The sequence below is a fragment of the Gopherus flavomarginatus genome, chromosome 1, assembly GCF_025201925.1.
Source record: "Gopherus flavomarginatus isolate rGopFla2 chromosome 1, rGopFla2.mat.asm, whole genome shotgun sequence".
Lineage (NCBI taxonomy): Eukaryota > Metazoa > Chordata > Testudines > Testudinidae > Gopherus > Gopherus flavomarginatus.
Genome location: NC_066617.1, coordinates 224,498,640 through 224,512,908, shown reverse-complemented (window position 1 = coordinate 224,512,908; position 14,269 = coordinate 224,498,640). Strand labels below are relative to the sequence as shown.

General features: G+C 41.3%; 1 protein-coding gene across 3 annotated transcripts in view; it reads left to right on the top strand.

Moving 5' to 3' along the window:
- Positions 1–14,269, top strand: part of POLA1 (DNA polymerase alpha 1, catalytic subunit) — a 366,980-nt gene that overhangs the window by 11,647 nt on the left and 341,064 nt on the right. For 2 of the 3 annotated variants that reach the window (XM_050936467.1, XM_050936465.1), the window contains exons 3-9: positions 2,728–2,824; positions 3,640–3,720; positions 7,302–7,420; positions 7,723–7,785; positions 9,460–9,558; positions 13,518–13,713; positions 13,913–14,069. In XM_050936467.1, coding sequence (XP_050792424.1) covers positions 2,728–2,824; positions 3,640–3,720; positions 7,302–7,420; positions 7,723–7,785; positions 9,460–9,558; positions 13,518–13,713; positions 13,913–14,069 — 812 coding nt within the window. The remainder of the gene's footprint in view (positions 1–2,727; positions 2,825–3,639; positions 3,721–7,301; positions 7,421–7,722; positions 7,786–9,459; positions 9,559–13,517; positions 13,714–13,912; positions 14,070–14,269) is intronic. The other variant, XM_050936466.1, reaches the window with a different exon arrangement.

Below are 14,269 nucleotides of genomic sequence, written 5' to 3'. Positions count from 1 at the left end.
TGCTTATACGAGACTAACAGTAAAAAAGTCAGTTGACAAATGCATTTACTGCCATGGGGAACTGGAGTTTCAGCATCACATGATAACTTTTTAATTTTAACAACATTTTCCCCGTTGGATCAGTCAATACTTGTGACTAGAGCCGTGCTAATCCGCAGGTATCTGCTTTATATTTGGATACAAATTTTGTAGCCGTGCAGGGCTCTGACAGTAAGAGCCAGGCGGGCAGCTCTGAGGAACTGTGGCACAGATCCTCCACCTGCCATGGGTGGGGAGCTGCTTGGGCCCCATGCTCAGGCCAGGTGGAGGGTTCGCCGGGGCTCCTCACAGCTGCCCGCCCAGCTCTCGTCGTGGCTGGGCTGCGGCTCCAAGCCATGTGTCCCCATCCCCCCTCATCCGCCACTCCAGGCCAGAGCTGGGTCAGGGAGAGCCGCACTGGCAGCTGTGGGGAGCCTGGGTCCCTCCTCCTTCACTGGTGGGAGAGGGACTCTGGGTGGGGGCTGCTAGAGCCACCCCCTCAGCGAACATGGAGGGTCCGCCGCGGCTCCCCACAGCTGCCCATGTGGGCTGTCCCAGACCCAGCTCTGGCTGGGGAGGGGGATGGCTTGGAGCCGCAGCCTGGCCACAATAAGAGCCAGGCAGGCAACTGTGGAGAGCTGCGGCGGACCCTCTACCTGCCTGCCGTGTGGATTCCCTGCCTCTATGCTCCCTGCCTGACCACGGGCAGGTGGAGGGTCTGTGACTCTGTGTGGGCTCCCACAGCTGTCCCTGTGGCTCTCCCTAACCAGGCTCTGGCAGGGGGGGATGCCTCGGAGCCTCAGCCCAGCCCCCAGCGTAGAGCCTTGCAAATCTGCGGATATCTGCAGACAATTTTTGCAGATAGTGGATCAGATGCAGATACACATTTGTGTATTTGCGCAGGGCTCTATTTGTGACGGGATCCCCAGGGTACAACCTGGAACTGGGGTATCAGCCCAGGTTGGGAAGCTAAGGGACGTCTCTTATAATGCTTTGCTAGTATCAAGCCGCACCACCCCTCCAGGCGCTGTTATCACTCAGTACAACAGCATGTGGTGCCCCACTTCCAGCTAGGTTGCATGAATGCTCCCAGAGCCACTCTCGAATCACTCAGAGAAAGGCACCAGCAAATCTCCCAAGCCCCCAGCCTTGCATCCCAGAACTGTGCTGTCTTACCCTGATCAAAAGCCTGACCAGTGTAAGTTCATTACCTAGTCAGCCCCTCCCTTGATGTGGCGAGGACACACACTAGCCTTAGTAAACTGAGATGAGATTTCCCAAGCCCTTTCACCAAAACACACTGTTTTAGGTAAAATTATAAAATAGATTTTTTAATGACAGAAAGATAGATTATAATTTATAATCTATTCTCTCACTGGCATAATTTAAACCACCCCCAACGGGCAGTAGTCGCTATCTCAATGGGAGAGTATCCCCCGCCAGCATAGTGTTGTCTACACCGGCGCTTTTGTCCATGAAACTTATGTTGGTCAGGTGTGGGTTTTTTCACACCCCAACTGACAAAAGTTTTGCTGACAGAAGTGCCAATGCAGAGAGACCCTAAATCTTGAACTTTGATCTTAATACTGCCTAGTCTAATAATCAGTTTTTCTCACTCCACTGGATGTTGCAGGTAGGTTAGTGCTCAATACACAGGCTTCCCCTTTAAGCCTAGGATGAGTCTCCTCAGATCAAGTGTTTGTCTTCCCAGGGTTCTTGTTGCTTCCGGTGTGGTAAAAGCATGATGCCTCTGTCCCCTAGTTTATATCCTAAGTCCATGTGCCTGGAAAACACTAGCCCAGACGTATCCTGGTGGGCTTTGCTGAGTCACAGAATTGAGCGATCTCCCATTGTGTGATGCTTGCACAGCTCTCTTACAGCATTGTAAATTCCTTGTTTACAACTCCCCTGCTGAGTAATGGTCATTTAACACCCACCTGGGAGTGGATCACCCCCTTAGTTGTCAGGCAGTGGATGACCCTGAAACTTGCAACATATTTCAGCAAAATCTCGTAACTTCATACACACTAACAATATACATATTTTGACAGAACAATTTGTTTCAGCAAATCATGACCTTTCATATATGATATTTTACATCAGGGGTTGGCAACCTTTCAGAAGTGGTGTGCCGAGTCTTCATTTATTCATTCTAATTTAAGGTTTTGCCTTCCGGTAATACATTTTAACGTTTGTAGAAGGTCTCTTTCTATAAGTCTATAATAGATAACTAAACTAGTGTTGTGTATATAAACTAAATGTTTTTTAAAATATTTAAGAAGCTTCATTTAAAATTAAATTAAAATGCAGAGCCCCCTGGGCAGTGTGAGTGCCACTGAAAATCAGCTCGTGTGCTGCCTTTGGCACACATGCCATAGGTTGTCTACTCCTGTCTTACATGGTATTCCTTGTATGAAATAGATTATAATTATATGATGAGGTGAATATGAGGGCTCCAGGGTGCTGTTTTGAAGTACATAGTGTCACAGAAACAAAACACCTCAAACTGAAGGAAGACTTGCACTTGCTATTTCTGAACAGTTCACCCTGGTGTGATTAGAGAAGAAAAATCCAATCTAGTCTGAGTCCTTGATAAAGCTGCTTTATTAAAAATATGATAGCTTGAGAATAATTCTAATGTGAATTAATATGACTATCTAAATATGATAGCTTGACAATTTGCTAATTCTAAATATGCCTTGCTTGCAGGTTGAGGAGTTCACAAGTGTTTATGAAGAAGTTGATGAAGAACAATACTCCAAGATGGTCAGGGAACGCCAGGATGATGATTGGATTGTAGATGATGGTGTGTAAGAGTCATTTATGGGGCTCCCTTTATATAGTGAGTAGAAGCATAAAATACGTGTGGGTATTCTTGCATATATTTCCAAGCCACAGCTTGAATGGCTTACAAGTTCTAATATCTTTTGTATGCATTTAAAAAAAAATAATAAAAATTACCCTGAAATTATCTTAACTCCATCAGGTTTCATGAAGACCTTGCCTCCAAATGTAAATGCCTCAGTGCCCTCTCTAGATTATCAGTTATAATACAGACAAAAAAAAATGAGCTGCTACACCAAGACTTTTGACCTAGCTTTTTAAAGCAATTTAGGTGTTGCGGCACTCAACATCACAATGCCTAACTGATTTAGGAGTCCTTAGGAGACTAAGTGCCTAAATCTCTTTTAAAAGCAAAAATCAGAGTCCTAAATCAGTTAGGCATTGTGTTGCTGAGTGCCGCAACACATAAATAGCTTTAAAAATCTGGCTCTTTATGCCTAAGCATTGTTGAATTTATAATATCGCATTCAAGATCAGTGATTCAAATATTTTACATTGACTGCAGATACAGTGACTTTGTTCCGTTTAAAAATGGTTCCCTAATGCAAACTACAGATATATTTTTAGCTGATCATGTACTGAAGTAGTTACTTTGAGCCAAACCCCATTATAACTTGGTTTGTTTTTTAGTTTACTTTTGTACTCAAAATATATAGATTTATAAAGTAATGAAAAATCAAGAGCTTTGTTAAACAGAGGAAGGCCCTTAGCGAGGGAGATTGTTTCTAAATTTGCAAAGGGTCACTTAAAGTTTATTTTAACCTTCTTCTTGTACAGATGGGATAGGTTATGTAGAAGATGGAAGGGAGATCTTTGATGAAGAACTAGAAGATGATGTCCTTGGTTCCAAGAAGAAAGGTAAATGAATTGAACTCTTGAAAGTTTCTCTGGTTGCTTTTTTTAAAAAAGTGTATAAAATTGGGTACTTCTCTTGACTTCATCCAAGGGAAATGGGTCAGTAAGCCCAAATATTAGCCCAATGAGCATAGCTTCCGGGGAAGGACAACTTGTACAGGTGTCATTGATACTGGATGTGACTGAGGTTGCATAAATGTGTCTGGAACCAGTGTCTGGCCTGCTGAGCCTCTGTTTATTCTTGGTGATGGTGTGAGATGTTGATTATCAGAGCTTAGGATGAGCAACAGCCAGGGAAATCACACTCGCATAACTACTAGCCCCCTCCCCTGGACACCAGGGTCTTTACCACCCCTTCCCCTTTAAGGCTCTCGTAGGCTCTTGTTTGCTTCTTTCACCCTGCATCTGGGAAATCTCTTGTTCCCCTTCAAACATTTTTTGTTTTCTAGGATAATTTAGGATTACCTGTGGCCACAGCCAATCCTATGTCTCAGGCCCTGTCACCTCAGGGCAGGCATAACATCCGTTGCCTTGTCTATAGTATGGAATTGAATCATAATATTTGAACATGAAAGATATTATAGAATCATAGAAATGTAGGGATGAAAGGAACTGTGGGAGGTCTTCTAGGTCAGCCCCCTGCACTGAGGCAGGACCAGGTATGCCTAGACCATCTAAAAAAATCTGTTTTAAAAACTTGCAACGAGGGGAAGTCCACAGCCTCCTTTGGAAGCCTGTTCCAGTACCTAACTGTGCTTTATATTTAGAAAGTTTTTGCTCATATCTAACCTAAATCTCTCTTGCTACAGATTAAGCCTATTAGTTCTTGTCCTGCCTTCAGTAGACACGGAGAACAATTGATCACAGTCCTCTTTATAACAGTCTTTAACATATTTGAAGACTGTTATTGAGTCCTCCCGAGTCTTCTTTTCTCAAGACTAAACTTATCCTTTTTTTTTCTTCAGTATTTATCTTGTTTTCCTAAACCTAGATTGTGTGCTTTCTGAAGAGTTTTCATTTGTGTAGTACAAATGAACATAATGCTAATAGTATGAATACACAATTAAAGTGGTGGTGGTGGTGGTATTTACTATCTTTGTCAGTAAAGCTGTTCATTTCAGTAGTCAGCTGTGATCTACGTTGGTTCACCATTGGCAGTTTAGCTAATAAAGGTTAATGTTGATACTACAGGTTTGTATGTGTAAAAGAACTTTACAGTGCTTTGGTTTTAGCTGTATCCTTAATAGTTGACTAAGTTTCTATTACATGTGTGCACTAAGTTATACTACATTATGTCCTGCTACTCAACAGATTCTTCATTCCTTCTGCCCTGCTAATCTTGGGAGCACCAGCTTCTTTAGGTCTTTAATTACTCCTAGTTGAGATGGCTGTGCCATTCCTACTGCTCCCTGTCTGTTGTCAGAGTTTTCATAGAGCTGATCATAATACTATGTAATTTGTTGCATACAGACTGTACTTGTATTGTGATGTCCATAGTGTACTTCACCATGGATTCACCTCTCTTGATCCCTGGAAAGCTCTGCTAGGGATCAAGTACAAAATACCATCCTGTTATGTTGGGGAAAACTCTATAAATTTTTTTTATCAAGAATTCTTTGTCCCTGGCTTTCTTATTTGCATTGGTCCAGAACAAGGATTGGCAAACTTTGGCAAGCAGTCTGCCAGGGTAAGTACCCTGGCGGACCGGTTTGTTTACCTGCCGTGTCTGCAGGTTTGGCCAGTCACAGGTCCCAATGTCCACGGTTCGCCACTCCAGGCCAACGGGGGCGGTGGGTAGCGGCACGGGCCGAGTGATGTGCTGGTCGCCACTTCCCAGCACCTCCATTGGCCCAGGGTGGCCAATAAGGTGCCACAGAACTCTTGGCTGCTTTTAAAGAGGTTGGGGCTTTAGAAATTTCCATATGTAACTTGCATGCTTAAGCCTGTGATTATGTATTCATGAATATACAGTAAATCTAATTTATACTGCTAGTCCCATCGTGGACAATCTAAAGAGATTTACAAATGATATACAAGGATCCCTTTCTCCAATAGAGAGGTGAAATGCTGCAATTGTGTAATGTCATTTTGCTGCTCTAGCATCTTCAGATGGAATGTGTAGGATGTAATTACCCAAAGCTTAATATCTGCACTCTTGTAAAAAATGCCGTAGGATCTCCATTGGCAACAAATGATCAGAATCTCTTACAACTCATAAAAGATTGCACTTTCAATAGCATAGTGCCCCTAACATTATTTTGGGCTCAGTACTGACTACCAGGAAAGAGTGCCTCTTACTGAAGTGTAAACATAGTTTCTTATAGCAACTGCGTTTACCATAGAGGCTTTCTGTCCTAGCACTGGGTTACTCTTGATGAACTTGTGAGATCAGACAGGATTTCAGAATAGGCAGCAGGTTTAAAACAAACAAAAGGAAGTATTTTTCCACACAATGCACAGTCAACCTGTGGAGCTCTTTGCCAGAGGATGTTGTGAAGGCCAAGACTATAAGAGGGTTCAAAAAAGAACTAGCTAAGTTCATGGAGTATAGGTCCATCAACCAGTATTAGCCAGGATGGGCAGGGATGGTGACCCTAGCCTCTGTTTGCCAGAAGCTGGGAATAGGCGACAGGGGATGGATCACTTGATTACCTGATCTTTTCATTCTCTCTGGGGCATCTGGCATTGGCCACTGTCGGGAGACAGGATACTAGGCTAGATAGACCTTTGGTCTGACCCAGTATGGCCATTCTTATGTTGTTTAGTGGTTTCTTTGTGTTTTAAAAACTTGACTGAATCTCTTTTTGTTCTTGTGAAAGCTACCAGTTAATAACCTTGAGGACAGAAGTCATCTGTTTATCTGCAGGATATGTACAGGGGCAAGGGAAGCTTCTGCACAGCTCCCTGAGGGCAGGTATACACAAACATGTAGTTTACAGCAAGCTGGGGTATGAATCTATCCCACACTAGCTGTCCATGTGGACCCTGACGATGTGCACTAATGAACTAGACACTCTAGGTAAGTTGACTAAGGTCACATAGGAAGTCACTGGCAATGCAAAGAATCTGACCTTGTCTCCATAGTCCTACACTTGCTAACTAATTACTGGACCATCTTTCCTCTATGCAAATACTCTCCCGTACCATACTCTGGAGCAGTGGTCCTCAGCCTGTTTACTGTTATGGGCCACCTATGTGGCACACAGTGAGTTATCTGGGTCGCATCCAATACTACCTGTATGGCCCTGAGGATGTCACATGGGCTGCGTTTCTGTGCTGATAGGCCCGCATGTTGAGAACCACTGCTCTGGAGTGACCACATTTTAGTATGAGAGAGGTGGTTCAGTCATTAGCCTCTGTGATACTTCCAAGAAGGCTACAAACTCTGGTGATAGCCTTTTGTAATGTAATTCTGAACAGCTATGAGATGGTAATGCCTTGCATGAACTGCCAACTTACACTTGATATGAGCGAGTAGCCTAAAGGTTAATGATGATCCCTTTACCAATTCCATCAACTGTCCAGCCCCCACTGATAATGGATCCTTTAATTATTTGAGAAATCACTACTCTCTCTTGCTCCAGTAGGAAAAGGTGACAAAACATCCACAAATGACAAAAAGAATGTGAAGAAGTCTGTGGTGTCAAAACCAAACACTATCAAGTCTATGTTTATGGCTAGTGCTGGGAAGAAAAATACAGATGTAAGTTGTATTTTTATATTTCAATTTAAATGTCCTATGTTCAGTTAGACTTGTAAAACTTTATTTTCTTTACTCAAAGTGACGAATGTTTTGGTTACTGCTGTTTGACTTTTTTTAATCAATTGACACACAAGCCAGACTTCTACAAGCTCCCATTGGGAGTTTCTGGGTGCTGGTCACTCTTGAAAATCTGGCCCATGGGATGTGGAACCTCCTTATTCTGTACTGACCGAGTCTTTCAGTTCAGTTAAGTGATATAATTAAGTTTATATAGCTAATACAGCTGTCTGATATTTTTACAGAAAACTGTAGACTTGTCCAAGGATGACTTGCTCGGGGATATTCTGCAAGATCTGAATGCTGAGGTAAGTAGTTGAATTCTGAGGAGTATAATGTACTGAACCCCCTAATCAGTAATGCAATTCATCCAGTTGTTAGACATTTGTAAGAAGCTATTTTTTTTTTTTAAATGGACCAGCTAAGATTTTATTATTTTTAGTGAAGTCATTCCCAACTCTTGGCTGTGACAGTCTTTGTCCCATGAATTATCTTCAGGTACACAAAAAGTCAGGTAAAGCAATGACTTGAGTTAATCAGCATGACAGGGCTCATTACTGTATTAGCAGACTTCCTTAAAATTACAAAACTAACACTTTCAACAGCATGTGTCATAATGTCCTTTGGGGTTACTGAACATAACACATCATTAATACAAATGAAAATTACAAATATATTTAAAAAAAATTAGAACATTACTATGTCCCTCACTTAGTTTTAATATAAATATTTGATGCTCATCCTCATGGTATCTGATACCTAACTTTATGGATATGTCACCCTATTAACTGTTACTAACGTCACAAACATCTAAATAGTTCAGGAAATGCTTTATGCTATCCTGATACTGTCTGCTGTTGCAAGGCGTATGTGAAATACCAGACTTTGTGGAGGGTAAGTGAGAAAAACATTTTTATACCAAATACTTTCATCATATTTTTCACTTAAGCATGCAGTCTGTTGTTGTGGAATAGTTGACTAGTTAATGAAGCTTTGGAGTTCAGTAATACGCTTCTCCTCATGTTCTAAATGACAGTCTCTTTCTGCATTTACGGGCATAAATGTGCATCTTAAAATTGCTTGTCCACTAGTATGCCAGTGCTGAAAACCAACTAAAAATCTTCCTAAATAACACATTCTCCTTAACTGTTGTCTACTGAAACAGTTTGTAAAGCCAACATGTTAAACTTATGACTCTCAGCCATAGCTGAATTTTTAACATTTTTTGTCATACTTCATATTAGCCGTAGTCTGAAAAAATCTATGGTGAGGGATGGGAAGCATTTGAAAAACTTTCCATTGCATCCACACATTTTTAACTAAATTTCTCTAGCTCTTGTGGATCTCCAAACTTCATCAAAGATTTGTGTCATCAAGACTCCTTCTTTTATTTAAATGCCAGCAGTGTGCTTGATGCTGTATAAAATACAAGGAAAGATGGTCCCTGTCCTGTGACTTATGATCTAAAATTTTTATTGACTTTCTTTTCACACCAGGATTTTGTATAATATATTATCAGTTGGCATAATACTCCCACTGCTGCTTTGGCTGTTCTAGACCCTCTTAGCCATTGTTTTGCATTCTCCTATAGTTTAGGAGCAAGCTGTGTGGCAGCTTTTAATTGATTGATTTTTTTTAAGTTAATTTTTTCACAATGTTAACACTCAAACCCAAAACCTTATTAGAATCCTTGTGGCCTTGTCACTTTAAGTAAATTGGGGGGAAAAAAAGGTTGCTTAGTTAGTGTGGAAGGATTTCTCACTGCCTTGCGAGCGTTTCCTCAAATTTCCTAAGTGAAGACACTTCATAGTGTCACTTTGAAAAGAAAGTCACTTTTTGTTGGGACTCTGATGCTTCTGTAATAGCTGATGCAGCATGCATGCAGGGTTAGAGGGAGAAGAGAAAAATTGGGTGGCTTTTTCCTTCTCTGTCAAATTCTACTAATGCAGGGCTATTCTCATATTTTCCCTCCTCCTTTTTAGACCGTTCAGATAACTCCACCTCCAGTTGTAAAGCTAAAAAAGAAAAGACCTGTTGGAGCTTCACTGAATCCTTTCTCTGTACATTCGCAGGCCCATACGGTAAAGTTGTAGACCAAATTGGTTTTGTTTTTTTTTTTTTTTTTTTTGCTTATGACTAACTTATGTTTTGAATAAGTAAGCTTCTGTTTTATTATTGGCTTCCTTAGTAAAAAGAGAAGGTCTGTAATTTCCTTTTTGGTACTCTAATACAGAGATGAAAATACACTTTTGCCTCTGACTATCTTTGTAATTGGGTGAGTACATACTGTAGCTTCAGTTATCACTAAACCATTCATACAGTATTTTAGAGTTACATGACACTTTACCTATAGATACTTCATATGCACTAAAAAGCTTATCTAAACAAGATATGACAAAAGGATATTGAGCAGTTTATTAAGAGAGATTGAATTTTTAAATGAATGTGGAGGAAAGGATGCTTGACAGATGGGTGCGCAATGAAATAGGCATGAAGTGAGGTAGGAAAGGAGATAAGGCAGAAGGATTGGAAAGAGCTTGTAAAAAAAGTAGAAAATGGAAAGATGTAAATAGGGGAAATATTATTTAGGAATGTGGGTGCGTATACAGCCCTTTGGTTTTGCAGAAGGTGGGGAACCAGAGGAAGTCTTCTGATGGGGTGGAATGGTTTGAGAGGAGGCATGAAAGATGACTCTAGTAGCAGCTTTTTTGGAGAGACTCACTGCTAAGAAGAAGGGAGACTGGAGGGTAGGCTATTGCTATGTCAGAAACCTTTATATATGGGCAGTGGTTTTAGCAGAGATGAGGACAGAATTTTTATGTGAAAAGACTTAGTGAGAGCTGCAAGTCGGAGAGAGGAGTCGGAGAGTGAGGCTCAGGACCTGGAAGTGGGATGGATAATGGAATTGTTGTTGGAGAGAAACAGAAGCAGGAAAGCTGAGAAGTTAATATTTGAGGAGGGGAGTTCGAAATGGCAGCTGGGCATCCAGAAGATGTCAGGTAATAAGATACAAGCCTGGGTAGAGAGGGAGCCACTGGAACTTGAAAATCATCTTGTGTACTAGAAGTAGATGAAACAGTGGGAGTAGATAAGATCACTGAAGGGGGAAAAAAGGGCCAAGAAAAGAGAAACCAAGGAACAACAGCAGGGAAGAGGGTCAAAGGGATTTGGAGATGGCTGATAAATGTTCATGGGCATAGACTTCTTGGGCATGGAAAGAGATGTAGCATACTGGGATAGTTTAGTGAGGGATACAGTTGAAGGATACGAATGGTATAGAGGAGATAAATCCTGTTTGCCATTAAAATACAAGAACGACAGTGCAATTGAAAATCAAATTAAAAACTGAAACATACTCTTACACCAAAAATAATTGACTTGTGGATTTGTCATGAGAGATTGAGTCTAAATTTAATAGGATTAAAAAATTACCCATTACTAACAAGGGTGTTAGTCAACTACTAGCTGGCATAGGTTAGGAAGAAACTTAGCCATCAGGCATGCTCTTCCATAACTATCCTTGCTACTGTTTTCCTCTGAAGCATATGATACTGTCGTTTGTCAGAATGCTGGACTAGCTGCATCACTGGTCTGATGGTCCTATAACAACGGTTCTCAAACTTATGTATTGGTGACCTCTTTTGCACAGCAAGCCTCTGAGTGCGACCCCACCTCCCCATACAGATTAAAAACACCTAAATAATTTTTTTAATGCTATTATAAATGCCAGAGGTGAAGTGGGGTTTGGAGGTGGAGCTTGACTGCTAGTGGCTCCCCCCACCCCCCATGTAATAACCTCACTGCCCCCTGAGGGGTCACCACCCCGAGTGAGAGAACCCCTGTCCTAGAAGGAGCAATTGCAGGTTTTTAAGAGCTGTCCACAAGATAGAATGAGAACCAGGAAGACAGTCTTGGAAACTAAGTGGAAGTGAGCAGGTAATGACTAATGTTTTCAATTTCAATATGCAGATCTGGAAACATAAGTATAGAGAAGTGTCTATTTGGTTGAAGTAGGAGGAGTCATTAGTACCTTAGTGAAGGTGACTTCAGGAGAGTGCAGAAGCTGAATAAGAGAGGATGAGGTTGAAGAAGGTAACAGTCTAGGATTTTGGAGAGTAAGAAAGAGAATAGGCAACTTTGATCAAAGGAAGTCTTCTTTAAGATGGGAAGAATAATTGGGCAGCTGGGGTAGATGAGGTAAAAAGAAATAGATAATAAATATTAACATTTTTAAACTTTATTTTGGTTTACAATAGATCAGCTGCACAGACCTGTACTATTTAGTGGCTGGCAGTGGAGCCTTAGACAGAGCATTAGACTGGGATTTGAGAGACCAGGGTTCTATTTGTGGCTGAGCCCTGGCCTGCTGTGACAATGAGCAAGATACCTCATTTTCCTGTTCCTCAGTTTCCCCATCTGAACTAGATGATGAGCTTAGTGAGGCCTTGCTCAATAAAGTGCATAGAACTATTCACCGGTCATTGGAAGGTCTCGTGACTCCCAGCCCAGAACACCATTTTCAAGGTTAAAGGCGGGGAGGGGGGGGTAGGATGAGGTAGCTGCAGCTGTACCTATGTCCTGTCTGAAGCTCTAGCTCTGAGTGGAGCTTGTAGGCAGAAGATAGGGTTTGGGAGCATGCAAAAGTGCAGTGAGAACATTTAGGGATTTTTTTGCGTAGCAGCAAGCCTCTAAATGCTTTGAGGTTGTGCAAATAGGAACTTTAGAGAGGCTAATAACTCCGCTAAATGTAACTGAATAACAAACAGGACCTGCCCCCTTATCAACTTCTAAATCTCTGCTACAGAGCATAGGGAGGCTGGAACTCTTCAGTGAAATGATTGGAAATCAATTTCAACATTAGGAAGACAACCTCTTTTTCTCCTAACCTTGCTGTTGGAAATGAATGGTCTTTGCTGAAACTTTAAAGAGAAGTGTCAGCCGGAGATAGAAAGAGCCTGTAAAACTTCAGTCCAAACTGTTAGTTTGCCTGAAGTTTTACAGGCTCTTTCTATCTCCGGCTGACACTTCTCTTTAAAGTTTCAGCAAAGACCATTCATTTCCAACAGCAAGGTTAGGAGAAAAAGAGGTTTGGCAAAGTTATAAACAACTGAAAAATTACTTAGGCTGCCTTAACATGGGCAGGGCCCCATGTATCCTGTGATTGTGTCGCTGCAGAATTTATTCCTTTGCTACATAATAATGCTCCAGAATCGGATCTTCTATTAGAAAATTGTTCTTGCCTTCATGGTTTCAGCGAGTGCCCCCAAAATGTAAACAGTCTTAAATGATACAGTGTCCTATGTCTGCATCTGTGGAGTACCTGAAACTCTTAGGTCTGAGGAGTGTAGCCTGTCCTATTCATCTCAATCAGGGCCCCGTGGAATTTGGATACTATGGTTACATAAACTGACCTTCACTAATTTGCTGCAGCTAGGCACACAACTGTATTTTTCCCCTGCCCTGCCCTGCCATACCATACCTACCACTTCCCTTACAATTGTGAGTTAATTGGAGTATAGTGCACTCTCCCTGCACTGTTCCGTGCCACAAGTCAAAAGAGAGTTGGGGGAGCAAGAATTTAACTTCTTGACTGTACCAATGTATGCTGGCAAACTAGGCTGTCTGGGGAGCTAGAGAGAAACTGTTGAAGCTGACAGCCAGCTCCATTCTTGCCTGGCACAAATGGGGGGAGAGAGGTTCTGAGGTCAGCCTCTTCGCTCTTGAGCTGAGGCCTGGGAAGAACAGCAAAAAAAACTCATGGCCAAAAATCAACAAATGCTGTCTATTAATATTTTCAACTATGACCCATAGAACTGTCTTTTTTGGGGGTGTAGGCTTGAGAATAGAAATGGCAGTAGAATAAATGTTGCCATGGAATTGAGGAGTTGTTGCTGAGAAATTTGATGAAATTTGATGTTGTGTTGAAGAGTGTGCAAAACCCTGACTGTAGGCCTTGTTGCCAGCTTCATTTATAACTAAACACTATAGTTCTCCTTTAAGGAAAATTGAAGTTTAATTTGTGCCTAAAATATTTTTTCAGGTAGTAACCCCTATAGTAAGGAAAGCTCCGACCGCTGTCAGAAAGGAAGTTCTTTCTCCAACTGCCTCTGATCCTAAGCATACCACTTATGCAGCAAAACCTGTTGCAGTCCATATAGAGAGTGGTGCTGAATATACAATAAAAGCTGCAGAAAACGAAGAACTGGTGAAGGCAAAACCAGAGAAAGCTATTCAAGGTATTTTAAAAATTCTGGCAATGGAGATAGCAAATGTAGTATGTTGTAAAATATTTGAGTTAACACCGGGGCTGAGTGTGAAAATAGCTTAAAGTGATTCATATTAATGTTGTATACTATGTGTGTGTATGTACTAGAATTATGTAGTATATTTGTATTAATGATTCAACCCCTTAGTTCTTTTTTACAATGCTTACAGAAAATGATCAGAGCATGATGGATTTTGAGGATGGGGATTTTGATGAACCTATGGAAGCAGATATACCAGAGACTGCCGGGGCCCTGAAGAAAGAACAGAAACTAGAAAAGAAAGAGACACAGCAAGTGGATTCTGTGAAGGAAGATGCATCCTTTTTGTAAGGATTGGTGGTTGCAAAAGACCTTTTTTGCTGAAAAGTTATATTTATGACTTTATTATATTTGGACTTGATATTTACATATTTGTTTTTTTTCAAGGCATTGTTTTGTGATTGCACTGTAGAGACTTTAAAAACGTGCATGTTGAAAGGAGTAAACTGGCTGACGGCTACTTAAGAAAAGAGATACTTCATGTTTC